This window comes from Ornithodoros turicata, chromosome 6 (assembly GCF_037126465.1).
Source record: "Ornithodoros turicata isolate Travis chromosome 6, ASM3712646v1, whole genome shotgun sequence".
NCBI lineage: Eukaryota > Metazoa > Arthropoda > Arachnida > Ixodida > Argasidae > Ornithodoros > Ornithodoros turicata.
This window is the reverse complement of record NC_088206.1, coordinates 66,804,738-66,817,817: the sequence shown is the minus strand read 5'-3', so window position 1 is coordinate 66,817,817 and position 13,080 is coordinate 66,804,738. Positions and strand designations below refer to the sequence as shown.

The window sequence follows — 13,080 nt, the reverse complement described above, 5'->3', positions numbered from 1 at the left end:
TTTGTGGGCACACGTCGTCGTCGTGCAATGTTGTCTGGTGTTGGCTCGGTTCCTAACTTGAAAATGCACTCAACACCAAAAAAGACGGATATACACTCGGAACCGTATTCATCTGCACTAATATGTGTACTGGTGCGAGGGCCACTCCCGTACCCAGGAGTAGTGCGGCGAGGGTGGTTCCATAAGTTTCCGGCCCGAGGTAGAAAATGCGCGCGAATTTGAAAATGCGATTAAGGACGCGTGGCGCCATCTGTTGGAGGGCTAACTATCCACCCTCAACCCTCTCCATGCTTTTGTCGGTTGGAGAGCGGCATTTCAAGCAGCCAGGGTGCACTCTTCAGTTAAAATGGAAAAAATCGAGTACCGCGCTGTGAAAAAATTCTTGACAAAAGAGGGACTTTCGCCTAAAGAAATTAAAGCGCGACTGGACAACGTGTACAGGGAAGCCTCTCCGTCGTACACAACGGTAAAAGACTGGGCTAAGCAGTTTCGACTGGACGAGAGTCCATTGAAGATGATCCACGCGATAGTCGTCCAGTGGAAGTTGATACCACTTCAGCATCTACTCATAAGTTGATGTCGCAGGCTGGGACAATGACGGCTTCCCTAGACGTTGAGCTCTATACACTGCCCTATGACATTACATCTGAAAAACAGGCTATGGTATTTATCGCTGCCATAATAACAGCAGACATAAACCACACAGCTGCGTCCAATTACTGCCTGATTTCGTGATACGTCTGGGTGAGATCTATCGCAACGCCGTCGGAATACTCTAATTAGCCTCCGTAACTCCGTAATTAGCCACGTGCGCGTGGTATTTAATCCTTCTCGGAGAGAATACCCTTCCAAGACCTCATGTAGTGGTTAGTGGATGGCAGGATTTCGCAAAGTTGTCAGTTGCCACATTTTGCTTTTGACATTATATTCAAATTCTAATCAAAATATATATCACGCTTCTCTAAACTGCGCTCACCGCAGTCCGAAACAGACATGGTTTCTGTTCTGGTCGCGTTCGTCCTGGTCTTCGTGGCATCGTTACAGTTCGGTAAGTAAAGGCACGATGAATGTCGCATCATCCTGTCTTCGACGATTGTAGATCTATACCTACAAAGAACAAAGACCAGGAAGTGCAGTAAATCCACTTTATCACACGTGCTCCTTGTCTTATGAACGCCCCTGGACTAGTCTGGTCAATGGCAGAATTTCGGAAAGGACTTTTTTTTTTTATCGACGATGGTAACGCTGGTATTTGGAAGCGAAGACGAGGGTTCGAGTGGTAAACTCTGAAAAATCTTTAGCCGCCGACGAACGCTTTCGTTTCTTTTTTTCTTTTATATTCCGTGTTAGCGCCGCGAAGCAACTGTGGCTATGAGCGGCAAACAGACGTGGACAGATGGAGAGAGGACAGCAGGAAGGACTGGGGGACAGGGGTTAGTATGCGTCCTGGGCGGACTTCAGGGGGAACTTTGCCGACATTCGTCTGGAAAGGGTGCAGGAGAACCCAGGGAAAACCTCAGACAGCACAGCCGGAGCGGGGATTCGAACCCATGTCACCCTCCCTGTCTCGACGTGGAAAGCCACCTACCTAACCAGCCAACGAAGGCTACGGTAATAGTTTGTGTGAACGCGCGTTCTAAACGCCACGTAGAGTAAGCAAAACCTTATTGCTTATAGTAATAAAATGTTTCTTAAACGGCGTGATGTAGTCATTAGAAGTCCGCCAATCACGACTGTGCCTTCGGCGACCGTAGCTAAGAAGACTAGCCACCATCAGCCGCACGGGAAGCCACCGACAGCCACAGAAAGCCCGTATTTTGAAGTCGTCTGCAACGATTGGACGAAGCAGACGACATCCTTATCTTGTGTGTCTTATACGTGGCGAAGGAGTAAGTAGAGACAGTTACCGTCTGTATCTATAGGTGGCGCTACATATGTTTATGATGTAACACTGCCGGACGAAACGAGAGCACGTGCGCTATGATTATTACCGACGTCTCCGTGCACGGCTACAAGTCGCTCAAGGATCAAACGATGACAGCGTCTTCATTGCGTCGCCAAGCTATTTGAAGACGATAGGCGGCCAGAGAGGATGGCCTTTTGGTGATGGCATAGGGAGGCATTAAAGGAGAGATGAGGTGACATTAACACCGCTCCAAATCCTGCCTCGTCTGTCATGTTGTCCACCAGGAGTCACCGTGCAAAATATTCTCGCTCTGCGGCGCCTTATAGCCGCGCAAGCGAATTTACAAAAAAAAAAAAAAAATGCTAGGAGAATGCAGCCAGACACGATGGTCTCGTGACGTGGCGAAGGCCCCGTGCCTTGTTTCTTTGTTTTTTCTACGCAGATCACGCGCCGCTTGCACATGCTTGATCTGTGCGCCGTACGTCACTGGTCACGTGAGGGGAGTAGCATGCGTCACGACGTCCTCTCTTTCTGGGATGCGCTCTTTTCGTGAGAAGGGTTTTTCAAAGGTACGCGGAACAGAACCCTTAGGGTACATTTATGCTGCAGCATCGCTGCTCGCTGCAGCTTCAAGCACATCGCTGCTCGCATAACCGCTAGGGTGCGTTTACCCTGCAGATTGCTCAAGATGCTGCTCGCTTTCGCTATATCAGTCGCCTAGCAGCGTTCACTGTGGAAGGATGGAAACGAGGAAAAGTGGGAAGGAGGAAACCGACTTCATCACAACCAATCGCAGGTCGGATTTCAAGACGCCAGTCATCAATGATACCAGGAAGACAAACATGTTTACATTCCTAGGTGCAGCGAGCAGAGCGGCAAGCAGCGGTGAGGATAAGCGAGCAGCCAGGCTGCAGGGTAAATGCACCAACAGAAAGCTCTGTGTTTGACCTGTCATCGCCAGAAGTCAGGTAGTCCCCGGGCATGTTCAAACATGTTTGGCAGCATTGTTGTGGCGATGATCATGGCGTGCATCTTTGGCAAGCAGCGATGCTGCAGCATGAACGCGCCCACAGAGATACATGTGTTTGTTTCGTCATCGCCAAACAGCGATGTGCCATGTGCCAGCAGCGATGCTGCAGCATAAATGTACCCTAACGCTCGCACTGCAGGTCGCCTAGGCTTATCATTCTTTCGCAGGAACTCATTTTTTTTTATCGGAAAACACTCGGCACCGAAGAATGAAAAAAGAAAGAAAAGAAAACGGGGTTGCCTTGGTGCTCCTTTAAACATAATTATTGAAATTACGGAAATGAGCTAGGTGCCGAAACGATAAAAAGGTTATCATGCTCCGACCAGCGCGCAATATTAGCTAATATACGAGATCTATCAGACTCTGTACTACTTAGCTATAAATTATTAAATGAACCGCTCTTTATTTATTATTAATATTATTATTATAGTTGTTTTCCGGCAGCTATAGAGAACAGCTCTCAAACGTGCACGTATCTTGTATACAGGAGTACACTATGTGGCGGTGCTGTGTCCTTTGAGCTCAGGATGCGCTTTATTGCAACTACAATCCGCGTTCCCTCTCCCTATTACGCATTCGGTAGAACTCCACTCCTTCTCTTTCCTTCGGGATCCCCCCCCCCCCGCGCAATTGACACTGATACCCCCTATTCAGTCTTCTATTGATTCTGAGTTGAGTTGAGTTGATAAGAAAAGAAAAAAAATGGAGATCCATTGATTCTCATTCTCATTAACATTCCTCCACGCTGCAATATCTTGATTGATTCTCATTAACATTTCTCCCATTAAGATATTTCAGCATGACGAAGAGATCATTAGCGTGAGAGAAAAAAAGTGATGACTGAAGGCGTGATAATGGTGATGATCATATGTGAGGCGATCTCTGAAGGCCTTCGAAAAGCCAGATGCCATTGAAGGCTGTAATAAGTGTGTTTCTATTAACCGTAGTAACGACTCCGGTCTATGGAGCTGCATATTGTGACCACTCTGGATGGAATTTCTTTGGCCCCTGCCCAAGGTACAGTCGTATCGAGGTAAGTAAAACCACTAGAAGAGCTCATTCTCTCGGCTGCCAGCCTGTGATGACATCCACCCAGTAGTGAAATGCGCGCATTCTTTTACAGCGACAGCTCTAGGGTAAGGTGGGGCAAGATGAGACAGAAATTTGCAAATGAATATGAAAATTGTATTATTCCTGTTAAAAAAGAAAGATCAACTAGCGATAGGCATATTCTCTGCTTCTGACCTCTAGATGCAGAACGGACGTAGCCGGCGTAAGGAAATTCAAAACACATTCACAAAAAATTTTTAAAAAAATGTAGATTGCCTCACCTTGCCCCAACCATCGGGGCAAGATGAGACTCACAGTGGTAATGAAACCACATAGAGCCCGGTGCTGTTCTGCTGCACCGTCCTTTGCAAACAAGGCACCGCCAGTCTGATGTGTCGCTTGTCGCTCGCTTTTGCGTGCGCTTCTGCTTTGGTGGAAATACGCTAGGTAACAGGAAAATTTGCTGGGAAATCCTAGGCAGTATGCAAAAAACAAACAAACAAAAAAAAACTGCGGAACAAGCGTAAAGGTACCTAATAGTTGACTTATCAGTTTCGAAATTGCATTAAATTGTAGTGTCTTGGCCCATGCATATCATTGGATGAATTAATTTTTCTGGTCACCACGGAAAACAAAGAGTGCCCATATTTCGCATGTATTTAGATGAATGAATAAAGAAATTGAATGTTGACTTACATTGAATGAATAAGCCTGCGAAACGCTGCTGCGCAGATGACAAGTAAAGGGGCTACAGAAAATAGTGTCTTTATAGAGTCTAGAGTCTTTATATTTCACTCAGAAGTAAGCTTTTTTCTCTTTAACGGATACACCAATCCGGACAATTCTAACGTGCAATAAAGCGGACACGCAGAGCCACCTGTGAGTGAGGTTTCAGGCGCACAGAGCAACGCGTTTCTGAGGCAGGCAGCGTCGAGCAAAAGTGTTCCGTCTTGCCCCTCCTTACCTTATATGCGTAATTAAGCACCGGATAGCGTGCGTGCGCCTTGTGCCCAGATATCGCGGCGCAGACTCACGCAAGAAACGCGCTACGCACGTGGCGCGATGTGACGTTCGGTATCACGTGAGGTGTGGTGATGCAGGTGGCGGGAGTGGCACAAGGCTCCGGATCTTTCACAGGGATGGCTTCGCAGGGGAAGGTTGCTGCAAGGAAGGCGCGAAAGGCAGAAAGGCTTGGCGCTTTCCGAGCGCCACGCGAACGCCCGCCCTTTTTTCGCTCGGTCTCGAAACGAGCGAGCAGCGGGTAGCCCAACTATATCCGGTGTCGTCGCATCCGCACTGTGAGGGTGGTGAAGGTCCGCATTGACTGACACGTCGAAGTTTACGTGGGTTGTAGCAGACGACGAAACCCGAAGACGAGCGGCCGCGATGCCCCCAGCGCCCAGCGTGATCCAAGCGACTAAAACCGCTATATTCGTGGCAACGGTCACGTGATCCAGCGCGGGAAACTCCCGAGCAATTCCAGGCGCCAGGCCGCGTTGCCATGAAATGACCACTTGAATTCGCCAATAGTGACTCTGCTTCAGACGCCATGGAGACACTGGTTGCTGCTGACGCACAAGCTTCGCGGCGGGCACGAGTACACGAACGGAAGGTACAGAACACGCTATGACCCAACTCGTCGAGTAGCCGAGCTCGCAAACAAGAGAGCGCGACGTCAGGATCCCTACCGTGCGTGCGGCAGCGAGGGAAAACAACGTAGACGCGAAGACTGTGCAGTGCGTGCCGCCGAAGCGAAGGCAAAGATCCGTCAGAGGCAAACGAAAGCCGAAGGAGACACAAAGGGCTTCGCTAGGCAATTCAGAACCCATATGGGGAAATATTTTGCATGATAGTTCCCGGAGGTGCTACACAGGGTGTGCGCAGAAAAAGTAGCCTCACAATTACGCACGTAGCGCGTTCCCTGCTTACCGTACGAACTTCCCGTGGCGCACGACGACGCAAGCATGCGGTGACAATCACACACAAAAAATCGTGGTGTCCAAACTTTGCGTAACGGTTCCGCACTAAGTTCCACATGCAGCGAATAACGTCAGTAATGGTTGGTAGGGCTACTAAGAGGCGCACGTGCAGGGCCAGATCTAGAAAGGGGCGGGGGGGGGCAGTCTTTAATCGAGCTAGATCGTGTATATACCATGCTGACAATGACTGGGCCCCGGTCTCTGAAAAATCCTGGATCCGCCCCTACGCACGTGGGATGATCTCGCGCTGTGAACAACCGCTTAGTCTTATTATGGTGAACTAATGGCTTACACACAAATTTTGTCCCAAGGAATCAAAATAGTCAGTATGAAAACCAACAAATTGCACGTGTGGGATTTGTGAGGTTGGTGATAGCGCCTCTAGATGGCGCATTTGTTTCCCGGGGTTTGCTACGGGGGTTAGGGAGCGGATACCGAAACGTCGGCTTTGGTGGGCACTATCGTCTGCTCTTTTCCTCGAAGAAGTCTAGAACTGACAGTCGAAAAGTAATAAAGCCTGTTGTTGTTTGCTCGAACTAACTCTTGGTATTTGCGTTCCTTGCGCGGATCAACGTTCGGGCGTTGAACCGGTGGTGGGTGAACTGGAAAGTTTTCTACACATGTAAAAAAAAAAAGAAGAAGAAGAAGAAGAAGACTATTAGCATGATCACATATGCTACATATTGAAGTGTAACAGTTCAACGCGAATCCGCGTGGTGCGCGGGAGCGCATACTTAGAAGCTCACGTGATTGGCTTTAAAAGAGGTACCACGCCTACCCCATACATTGAATAGGCCGGTAAACATACCAGTCTTTCTAGTTCTGCATAGTTTTACACAAACTGTCTCGACAGAAATTTTCCACATGTGCTACGTGACAGTGTTCGTTCCACCAGGGACTTATGTTAGTCGCTTTGCAGTACCAAGGTTCCAAACTTAGCTGCAGCTACTACTGCGGGCCTAATGATGGAATTTGCTACAAAAAAGAGAGGGACAGAAGACCTTGCTTGGTAAGTGTAGCGGTTCAGTACAATACAGTTTTCTTCAAAGGGCGCGTGGGGAGAATAACTATATGGCACTTCGTGTGATGAAATATGTGGGACATCATCCTTGAGAAGTGCCAAAGAACGATATATAGCTGTTTTTCAGAAAAGGAAGTATTAGGGACGTATTCTTGACGATCCTCGGCGCGACACTCGGCCTCGACTATAGTGAGTGAAGAAAAGGAGCGCTCCTTCAACTGAGGAGACATTGGGCTTCAAGAATGCACCGGTGCCTATAAGGAAATACCTGTACTATTCCAGGAAAGTGCGAAGGATTTCCTGCGCTCGATTTGTGTAGAGGTCGACCTCTGAAGCACAATATCGGTCTCAAGGAGCAGCTCCAGAGGAGGGCTCACCGAGTACCCTTTAAGAATACGGCGCTTAGCCTTTCTTGTACATCCTTGAAAGATGTGACCTTGTGGACTACTTCAGCGCGATTCCCTGCAACAGATATTTTATTTATTTATTTATTCGGAGGGGAAGAGGGATATTTCCGCCTCATGATCGATGGACAATAGTTATTGTACCAAACATACTTTCTTGACCACCCGCAAACCGAGAGTAAGAAATCAAACGCGAACTACGCTACATTTGCTTGTCTAGAGAACTCAGAGAGTCGAATTCCCAGACGAATCGAGTTGGTTTCGTAATAGTAAACCCATCACCATAATCGTCAAATGAGAACTTCGGTAGCATTACAGTGTCTGTATGTATCTAAAATGTATGTAAATGTTTCATGCACAATACTGTCCGAAGCGTAACGCTGTACGGTGTAATGACATTGTGCAATACACTATTGATGGTACCGCTAATCCCAATTTCTGCAGAACTTTGACGGCGCATCGAAAGGCAGGTGCTTCAGGGGGCGGTGTTACACACCGGAAGAATATACACACATGCGTCCAGCGCACTGTAAGCTTACATTTGCAACTCGATCGTGTGAATTATAACCCTTTATTCGTGTAAAAATAATTCGCAATATGATCCGGTCGCTGAGCAATACGAAATATTCGTGAGTTCTAGTGCATCGTACGCTAGTAGTATGTACAAACGGCAGGGACCGCCTTCTTGGCTAGACGGAACAACCTATAGCGAAATCGACCTGGAGGAGGAGGAGGAGTGTCGTTGGGAGGAACCCGAGAGGTCTGCCTGCCTGATTAGGCGGCATGTTTCTCGGGAAGGGAAAGGTGGAGGAGAGGAGGAGAGGAAAGGGTGAAGTGGAAGACCGAGCGGTATCCGCTCGGGGGGAGGATAGCTGCGTCCATGGGCCGACTTCAGGGGAACTGTGCCGGCATACGCCTATTGCACATCTGAGGGAAACCCAGGAAAAACCCCGGACGCGGATTCGAACCGCGGACCTCCCAGTCTCCAAGCGCACGCGTTACCGCTGCGCCACCGGAGCTGGTCGAAATCGACCTATAATCGAACTGACAAGCATCCAGACGTCTGCGAGTGTACCGTGCGCGGGTAGCCCGGCTCTGTAATTTTCCAAGGGAAGGCGCCTTCCGCCATTTTCCTCTTTGCATTTACCAGAGAAAGCGAAAAAGTTTAATGTCTTAAAGGTGGTGTCGGCAAGGAATCCGGTACTATTATAAACTTAATGTGATAAGATCCCTCCCAAAAAACAACAAAAAGAAAACACAAAAATGTTTAACAAATTTTTTTAGTGTTTTTTGATAAATCACCAAAAACGGAATCCGAAACGGAATCCAATTCGGAACCAACCGCCAGCTTCCGGTTGAAACGGCCCTTATTCCCTACTTCGCCTCTTCCGGTGACGTAATTGGCTTTGTTGGCGAGTGTCGGCGAGATTCCCAATCGCTCAGCTGACGACGTCACCAGGCTGGTTGCAATCCGATACCACTGAAAGCATGAACGCTGATGCTTCCAGTGACCGTTCGGCAGCAGATTGCGAGTCGGAAGACCAAATTGTGTGACGGGCAGCCTGCCTTCATAACCAATTCCAGCGATGTCGGTCCGCACACTGTTATTGCCTGAATTCAGCCATGAGCGCGCAGCCGGCTGCAAAATCCGAATGAAACCATTTTCTAATGTTTCCGAAGGAGTAGAAGATAGGTTTACTGGGATACATATCCGCACAAAAAGTACGAATACATACAGTGCGCCTGCTCGGAAGAGAGCATACAAATCCCCCGCGTCGGAAAAACCTTCTCCTTTGTCACCGACGTCACGTCATCCACCCAATAGTGAGGTGCGCTCATTCTTTTTTCTTTCCTGCCTTTTGCTGTTGTATTTGCCGTCGCCCGTCCCGCGACTGACGCACAGCAGTCAACCGGCCACCCCACCGGTCGGTCTTTTTCCCACCCTGTAGTAGGCGACTCCCGTCAGCCAATAAAAGTGCTGAGATGACGTGACATCACAACAACCCAGAAGACGGTGGGACAGTTCGCCGCCGATGCGCCCATTCTTGTAAAGGATTGTCTTGGGAAATGCTCGCATCTCAAAGGAAATATGTTTTGTGAGAGTTCCTGATGGTCCATATTATGCAGTAAAAAAAATATATCTATATACATGTTTGAGGCGTTAACCAGAAGACCCCATTGGATCGTTACGCCCTTCTTCCATTAAAGGGACCATGAAGAGGCACGTGAAACGGCTCGTTTGAGTTCTGGGGGTGAGAATGGGTTCTCGAGAATGACCTTTATATCTGAAACATGGGCGACTCTTACCACGTTGCGTGCCACGCGGGCGTACTTCACACTCAATAATACTGGCGACCGGCCAAAGGCCTTCAAACACTTGATCGACATCACTAGCACTGACACCCATTATCGAGTTCGTGAATGACCTAAGAAAGATTGCCTACTTCTAACGTCGCGTTCAGCTTTCTACGTACAGTAAAATCAGTACGGCAATAGAGAGTTTTAGCAGACCGTTGATAACGTGGCTAGCGACTCACCGTATCAACCGGAACCAATCAGTGGATAAGATTCTGAGCCACGCAGGAGTGCGATTGGTTCCGATAGAGATGATAACTTTATCAATGGTATACTAAAACTCACTAATACCATCCTTGAATCGCTCGACGCGATCCACGCATGAAATGGCACATGTTCTCTATGTTTGTTTCCAGAGGGGCGATCCTCAGGGAGCGTACAGGGTGCACGCGAGCTCACTTGGCTGGCGCGCGCGTTTAAGGCGCCCCTTGCAGATACGGGCGCTTTGGGAGACGAAATTGTTCTCCCTCAGGGCTAACGCTCACATAGGGAGCCCTCAGGGTTGGTTGGGAGTACGGCCCTAGCCCTCCAGTGCCTTACGTCCGTCAACTCTTTGCAGACAGAAATCCAGCGCGAGAGTGCCCGAGAGGATACGACTACCTGAGAGTGAGTATTTTTCAAAGTGAAGAGTATCGAGCACGAACTCATTCGTAATTTCCCCGATGCACATCACCCACAAAGATGCTACGATACCATGCTGTAAATGCTACACTAAGGCTCATGTTCTTTCACATTCACGCAGAACTCGAACGGAGTCTCTTACGGATGCCAGTACTACTGCCAGACAGGCCGGAGCAACAACCCATATCCCAGGGAAGTTGATGGCAGTGACTGTCTCGTAAGAGCAAATCATCTGTTGTAGCTCGGGTCTTCAAGAGAGGTTCTAGCATGTTTTCGTCGTCTGGGGAGGTGTTGTAGAAATAGCAAAAAAAGCCTCATGGTGGACTTTTAAGAATTGTTCTGCTAAGCCACGAGAACGGTGGTCATCACAGTGGTTTACTACATGGCACACTGTAGTGATGGCCCTGCTCCCTGGCAAAGACTTCCAGACGAAGAAGACTAGTTAGGACGGGTGGGTCGTAGACGTCGGTATTGTGATCGACCAAAATAAACGATCAGCGAAACGAGAACTCCGGGTAGAAAGCATCGTATCTAGAGGAGTCTGTGTATCTATGGTTCGACATATTACCTTTGCAACCAAGATCAGTAACGTTCCTCGCGTTAGGAATGTCCTTCCGGTACTCCTTGATTTTCACTTGGCCTATGGTTTCTGCTGATTGTGCACAGCAAAGTGTGGCGGTCGTTACCGCGATACCTATGCCCCAACCAGATTTTATACAAAAATTAAAATTTTTACATTAATAAATTTTAGGTAATTAGCCGTCGAGGAGTTGCATACTCTGTATTATAGAATGTTCGCCATTCCATGTAACTCAACTGGCAGAAGCATCATCAGTGCTGCCCCCCCCCTCATAGCTTTTTCCTTTATCAAAATTCGAGCCTTTTCGCAGCCCACGTGTGACACGTGTGAAGAAATAACTGTATCGTGCACGCACAATAAGGGAGAAATGAGGCTCACTGTTGTATTGTGCACGCACATTTAGATTTTTTTTTTCTTAAAGTTTTCCCACACGTTCTGCCATGAACTCCCTGTCTACAGTTGCATCAGGAGTTTCATCAGCAGGTCCTGCGTGATGTATCCAGCGGTCTGCGTCAAGGAGAGCTACAAAAACCAGTAGGAAACCCACAGAAAAAGCGGTGCACCTTTCCTAAGTGCGAACAACTTGAGACCATGTATTTGAAAGTGCCACGCCATCTACAAGACTACTAAACTACTGCGCGTTGCATATTTTGGGGCGCTGACGTTGCTGCTCACTCTCGGCACCTGGCTCACAGAAACAGGTCTAGTAGACCTGCTTCTGTGGGCCAATCGATATGCACACTTTGAGTGTGGCGGCGGTGCGTTGTCGGCCTCACAGAGGTGGGCAACGCCCTCGGGGAATGTGCGTCCTGGGCCGACTTCTAAGGAAACTGTGCCGACATATGTCTGAAAGCGTCTCAGGAGTATGGTGAACTAGAAGGATGGCGTATTTACCTGGCCTATTCAATGCATGTGGAGCTCGTGCTCCCTCATTTTAAGCCAAGCACGTGAGCTTCGCCATTACGCGCTCCTCGCACATCACACGGATTCCTGTTGAACTATTACAACAATTCAACATGCGGCATGCCAGGCACATCGGCGGCTACACCCGACAGCTGCCGATCAGCACACGAGTCGTTCTAGTTCACCATACTTCGAGTTCGGGAAGTAGAAGGCCGTTATGTGGAGAAGGAGGCGTATGTGTGCTTGAGCAAGAACCGACAAGAACTGACTGAAAAACATCCTTCAAGCCCTTACTTCCTCGCCTTCAACATCTATGCTTGGATGAGCTGATCTCAAGGCGCGCTTTCTGGTTGCTGCGAAATATACCTTATTGTTGCGTTCATTCACCACATATGGCTCCCAAGATGCCGCCGCCATCACTGTGGAACGCATCAACCTACATTGCTCAAACTACAAGCCTTTCAGGACTACTCTTAGTGTCTTTATATCAACCATCTCGCCCTTTCACCGTGACAAAATTGCTGAGTCAACGATCAAATCGCCAGCGCTATTCCCCAAAAGCTCTGCTTGCCGTGCTGGACACTGTATAGGAGTTCCATCTTCCCTGTGAATCCCATCACAAAATTACCGCTAGCAATGAGTTATGGTGTCGTCCCTGGTGATGGCCCCCTCATTAGAGTGTTTTAGTACACTGTACGCGAGGGCCACAGAGTACGTAACAGATAGCGTTGGTGGTTCTGCGCACTGCGCAAAGCTCTCTTTCTGTAATGGAATCGAACGATCGGAAACGACAGGCAGGCAATCCCTGGGAGGAAGTTTGGTGGAATTAAGTTGGCTCCACGTAGGGTACAAGGGATTTCCATCGTCCTGTATATCCTTACCTAGGATTCTGGAATTGTAAGCAATATCTGGGATCGATGTCGCATTGCTTCCATATATTCCAGATTCCATCGACTGCAGCAAATGGCATATGTTGGGACGGCGAGTGCGTTCGTCAGTGACAGAATGCAGACGATGATGACAGAAGATGAGATGGAAATCGCAGAAGTTGAAATTTTTTTTTCCAGGGGAATAAATATTTTATCAATCGACAATGTTCTGTTTCTGCTTTCACTTAGAGCACGCATGTGCTCTATATGTCTATTATATGTCATTAGTACGCGCACCTAACCTGGCCTTACATCTCATCGCTACCCACTACCACACAGGTTGAAACTGAACACCAAACTGA

The 13,080-nt window shown here is 48.3% G+C and overlaps 1 protein-coding gene across 1 annotated transcript; it reads left to right on the top strand.

The window, feature by feature from the left end:
- Window positions 1-944: 944 nt before the first annotated feature.
- Window positions 945-12,943, top strand: LOC135397100 (uncharacterized). The gene is made up of 7 exons (XM_064628439.1): window positions 945-1,048; window positions 3,884-3,969; window positions 6,885-6,974; window positions 7,835-7,919; window positions 10,305-10,351; window positions 10,488-10,583; window positions 12,794-12,943. Exons 1-7 carry the CDS (start codon window positions 994-996, stop codon window positions 12,848-12,850), a joined length of 516 nt encoding a protein of 171 aa, XP_064484509.1. The 5' UTR covers window positions 945-993; the 3' UTR covers window positions 12,851-12,943.
- Window positions 12,944-13,080: the final 137 nt, after the last annotated feature.